The 5,697-nt window shown below is 32.7% G+C and overlaps 1 protein-coding gene across 3 annotated transcripts in view; it reads right to left on the minus strand.

Annotated features, from left to right (window-relative positions):
* SLIT2 (slit guidance ligand 2) overlaps positions 1 to 5,697 on the minus strand; it is a 325,399-nt gene that overhangs the window by 114,769 nt on the left and 204,933 nt on the right. For all 3 annotated transcript variants that reach the window (XM_015594878.1, XM_015594877.1, XM_015594879.1), the window contains exon 7: positions 598 to 669. In XM_015594878.1, coding sequence (XP_015450364.1) covers positions 598 to 669 — 72 coding nt within the window. The remainder of the gene's footprint in view (positions 1 to 597; positions 670 to 5,697) is intronic.

The following is a 5,697-nucleotide window of genomic DNA, read 5'->3' on the forward strand; positions in this document are numbered from 1 at the left end:
TGAGATTTATCTCCGAAAATGCTTTAACTAAATATCCCCACCCCGGTTTTAAGGATTTATTCTTCTCCAAGAATAAAAAAAAAACATAGCTGTAGTAAATACTTTATTAGTGAACCATTTTATTCACCTAAAATATTTTAATGTCCATCTGTAACTCCTGAAAAGATATTTTTAAATAGAAATGCTGACACGACCTTAATTATAGAAGCACTAGAGGGTTATGCTGTAATTTTACGTTACAAAGAATGTTGGAGAGCCAGTTTAGCTTTATTAGGTTTGTGTGACGTACAGTAATAAAATCATAAAGATTTACCATTTATCATTTCTGACAGCCAATCAAGGAGTCTTCCATTTCTTAATGAAATGTGACCTCCACAACAGCTCAAAATAAATGTTCCCCTCAAACTTCCCAGAACACATACCATTTAAAGAAAGCTTTCAAGTTTTCAGAATAGTTAATTTACTCAAATATCCAAAACTTTAAAAAAAAGTGGTGTTTTCTACTAGTGGTCTTGGTGTTTGCTTACTAAAAATAGTACTTAAAGGGAACCATTAATTGATTAAATTGACCTTCATATGTATATTGTGACTACTTACAAAGTCCTAAGTTTAGGCATATGGTTGAAACTTGCCACAGAAAGTCTGGTGATGTTGTTATTGTTGAGAGTGCTGTGGAATAAAAAAAAAGTTAGAAATTTTAGATATGAAATTTATTAATCATCCTGTATAAAAAAATAAAAACTTCTAGAGTTTATGTTTATACAAAACAACTACCTGAGACAGCGTAAAGAATGTGCTATTGTTATAAACAAGATGATAAATAAATTTTATACTTTAACATATTGCTACACATCGTTTTATTAAAGATCACAAATTTATGGCTTTAGACATAGCATCTTTGACTGTTCACATGTTGCGACATGCACTGTGGGCACACATGCATGTCTATTTCTGATATTGGTTAAGAAATGAACACAAGACAGTCACAATTGAAAAATAAGCAGTTATATTTTCTTAGAGGGGAACGATGTATAATTAATATCCATGAGTAAATGGACATATATGAAATCTCCAACTAAAATCTCATAGCGATAGCACAGAATCGGTTGTCAGGTCCTGAAACAAAATCCTCCTAATTATTCTTTACTGTAGACATCAGCCACTGTTGAAATTTCCGTAAGAACGATATCCATATTTGGTACTTGCATTGGGTGTGGATGAAGTGACATGCTGTAGCAGTTGCTTAAGAGCTTACTATATTCTAACAGTTTTTAGTTGAAGCCACAAATCCTGTCCTTTTTTTAGTGATACATGTTAGTGATCATGGCTTCTTGAAGCTAGAGTCAGAAAGATGGATGGTCAAGTGAGATATGGTGAAAATAAGTATAACTCTTGTTTGGTTCAGTTTTTTGCTACTTTTCCCCTAACACATTCCATTATTATTACTATTTCTACTCCTCCTCCTCCTCCTCATTAATTCATCTAATATGTCTGGCTCTTATTTTTATATGAATGGCTCTTATTTTTATGATAATGGGAATATTATAAAAACAAATCAGGCTTATCAAACCTATCCACAAAAAAGCATATAGTCCAACTGGCAAGATGAATTACACAAGTTACAAAAACTTAGGAGTTAATAAGATTGAGAAGAATTTTTTTTCTCCCTTCAGAGAAGTCTAGCTGTGACAAGAAAGTGAGAAGACACCTATCCCAGGAGTGTGTGACCACAGTGTGAAGATGGCAAATGTCTCCAGTGTATAGAAGCCATAGGGTGCTGACTAAACAGGGCAAGTTGCTGAGGGAGGCGAGAAAGATGGGATCAACGGCCCAGGTGGACAACTTTGATGTTGGAGAAGGGGGTGAATTAAGAGCTTGCAAATTCACTTGCCTACAGAGGCCAGGAAGGGAACACACATGAGAGAAGTAGGCAAATATACAGAAAGACAATGGGAAAGAGAGATAGAGAAGATTCGACAGACAGCTGGGACCAAGGAGGACCTTAGCAAGCTAGCAATGATGTTCCCCTTTGCAGCAGCTAATATTCAGCTCCGACCGACTGTTGCTGAGCTATAATGGAAGGCTGCCAAACAATCGGATTTTTCTCAAGAGAAGCAAGAGATGGAAATTTTTAGATCAATCTTCCTAATTTTTAAATATTGGGAACTAACTCAAATATTTCAATGAGTATATGGTCCGAGTCTGTTTGGGCTGAGCAAGGTCTATTCGTGAGGCCACGTTAGGCCAGCTGGTGGCTGCAGTTGTTGATGCTGAGGTGTGGGGTGGTCAGGGGTTGAGGGATTAATTTAAACTTAGGAAAGTAGGGCACAACAGCCACATATCTAGAACACGCATTGACTCCCTTTACTCTCTGGTTGTGCATTGAGAGATATAAGAACTAATCCAAGTGATTTGAATTAAGTCACATAGGCGGGGGGGAAAAAACACTTTATGAAGGACCTATAAAGCACTGAATTGGTTAGCTCATGTTATCTAAAAGCCTGTAGCATTTTCCCTGTACTCAAGTGAAATGAGAGTTTTTTCAAACACCATTAAAATATATCCTGATGTTTGCACTAAAAGGTTTCACTTCTCAAAGGGATTTGCTTTCAAATGACCCCTTTTCCCACCCTAAAAATTTATGCTGACTTTATATAGTGAAAAATCTTCAAAGTACGTAGCATACTAAAATGTGACTTTGGGGATATTTTTTTAAGTTATTCACATGCAGCAGACTCACATTAATTTTGAACTATAATTTCTTATGATTCCACACAAAAGAGTTTCATTTAATGCTGGAGCTGGTGGCTATCAATTTGAAGTCTCCTCTCAAAATGTTAGTTTTTATAACACAACTGAAGAAATAAATCATCTTAGTATTTTTATTCAGCATTGATGCTGGCAAAGCTGTATTGATACTAATACTTGGTAACGGAGCAATATGGGAACCAATGAAATTAAATGATTTAAAATTGAATAATAAATATGTTTTAATTAGATATAATGACATGTGTATGCTATGGTCATGATCAATTCCTGTTCTGAAACAATGAGAATTTATATATTATACTTCTTTATTTGTGAACACGTTTTTCCATATGAAAGTCTATTTCTATGTCAAACTTTAATATTTTCTCTTTGTAATGAGACGTATTCTTGTACAAAGAACATCAGAGTGTATAAATATAAACCGTTGGTCTTGGTAATCACAGAGGCCCTCTCAGATCTAGATCTTGATTTTTTTTTCTTATTCTCTTAGTGCCAAGCATAGGAATTGGCAGAGAGTCTGATATTTAATGGATATGAGTTACTATGTTTCAATTCAATTAAATTATGCCCATTTAATAGAAAAGAAAAAAATAAACTATCTAAAACTAGCAACTCAAGGAATATATTTCATTTCTCAGTCTAGAGTACAAAGAAAAAGAAACCATTGATCTAGATTTGGTGTTCGATGTTATTTTTGATATCTTCATATCAAGAAAAGAAAAAAGTTCTAAATCCTATCAATCAGAATTCCATAATAAGGCCACAAATATACAAGTCATAAACTTCCTCCTTGCTCTCATCTACCTTAACTTTTCCTTCTTAAACTTTATTCATTCTCTGTACCTTAATATATATCCTAAACTAATAAATTGTCATCAATGGCCAAGAATGATTTACTCCCATGTTCTTCCGTTTGGCCTCCGTATAGTCATACATTCACAAATAGCTAATGAAATCAAATTTTTTAAAAATCGAAATCCTTGGGAATCTGAAATTGAAGGTGATGTGCAAATTAGTGTTCCTTCATTATTTCCACATTATGAGGCAATATATCCTAGAGTTATGAATGGTAAAAAATAAGCAAAATGGAGAACTTTCTTTCCAAAACCCTTAGGAAGATAACTCTATGAAAAAACAGCTCCCGACCCAATGTTCATAATAGGTGAACTTCTGATTTCCTTGACAGAAGATTTGAGCCTAATGAATCCCTGTCCTTTCAGTAATGCATCCAATATTGCATTAAATTCTTCGTCAATTAATTTCTCTAAAGGTTGAATGAATTATGAGGATTTAAAAATTAACATATATTAAGTGAATGTCTGCTTGACTTTATAAAATTTTAACATAAAATTTTTAAATAATTTTGAAAGAAATTCATATTTTCTTGTATTTTTGTACTAATTTTAATATTTTTTTAATCGAACTCTGACCCTTATATATCCCTTTGAGACTTCTTTTAGGTCCTCAGAAGAGTTTTCAACAGTTTAGATTTTTTTATTTTAATTCCATGAACTATAAAATGTCACTCTTTGGTATGTTTATGATAGTGGGTCTTGCTAAAGACACCTTTTAGATATTTTGCTATCATGACAAATAAAATGTAGGAAGTGATGGTGTTTTTATGATTTTACTGCTTCTGCAAAATAATATTAGTTTATAACAAATAAGCAAATGAATAGTTACTGCATTTGTGCTTTGCACATAGATTTCTCTCTCTCTCTATATATAAATATATATAGAGACGTAGAGAGAGTACTTAACATATACTGATTATATATACGAATTATTCCATATCTAATAAGTATTTAAGCTCATTTACTTAATAACAGAGTACTTTAGTGAATTTTACTTGATTCAAAACACTCAGCAAAATTTCCATAAAATGACTGGCATCATTCATATTCCTAGTTAGGAGCACTGACTCAGGAACAGTGATTTTTGGCTTGATCAGCTCCATTCAGTCACATAACACTGGTGGTAGTCTCCTCACACACAAAGTTTGGTGGCACCGACTATGGTTTTGACATCCAACTACTCTCACGAAATAGTTGTATCTGAATTATTCTGACACTGGAACAGCGTCAGTCAGCTTCATATATTAAAAACGGTTCTGGAATACAGTTTAAAAAGTGGCCTTATAACTATAATGTGTATGATAAGCACTTCAAATATTTTTCCTGTAGAAAAAGTTAGACTGTTATCAAGACAGAAACAAAGGTGATTTCTCATGTGGCTAGAAAACAGTACATATTCTTATAACACAATTTATCTCAATCAACTTATTCTTACATAAGTTTTTAAAAACGATTAATAACAACACATAATGCAGCTAGAAATTCTAGCCAATTATTCACAATTAAAACCAAAATCATACAGAAAATATTGCTAGTCCCTCTCGCTCTCTGCCTCTGAGAGGAGACCACTGCTCTGTCTGTGGAGTGTTACCGCTTTTCTAATAAATTTTTGCCCCTAAAAAAAAGAAAATATTGCTAAAACAAACCATTCCAGTTGAAACTTTAAACTTTTTTTCAGTATTACATCCCATTCCACAAACTCAGTTTATAAAACAATGGAATATTCTTTCTTTCCTGGAGGATTTCATGATTTCTAAATAACTTTTATCATATGAACTAAAATTTCAAAAACTCTTAATATTTAGTTCAATTTTGTATATCTGAATAAACTGAGTCAGAGACAACTTATAGTATAAAAAAGTATTTTATTCAGAGGAGGAATTTGTAAGTATATTTAAAAAGCTGGAAATGTGAATCTTTGGTAAAAATTCCAGAAATAATTAGTCACCGTAAATGGCTTTAGTAATTCTAGTTTTCATTAAAACTATTTTTATTACAATTAATAATTTCATTAAAATTATTTTACTAAGTCAAAGAGATAACTCAGTTACCTCCAACCAATTATGTCAGCCAC

This window comes from Pteropus alecto, unplaced genomic scaffold (assembly GCF_000325575.1).
Source record: "Pteropus alecto unplaced genomic scaffold, ASM32557v1 scaffold5, whole genome shotgun sequence".
Taxonomy (NCBI): Eukaryota; Metazoa; Chordata; class Mammalia; order Chiroptera; family Pteropodidae; genus Pteropus; species Pteropus alecto.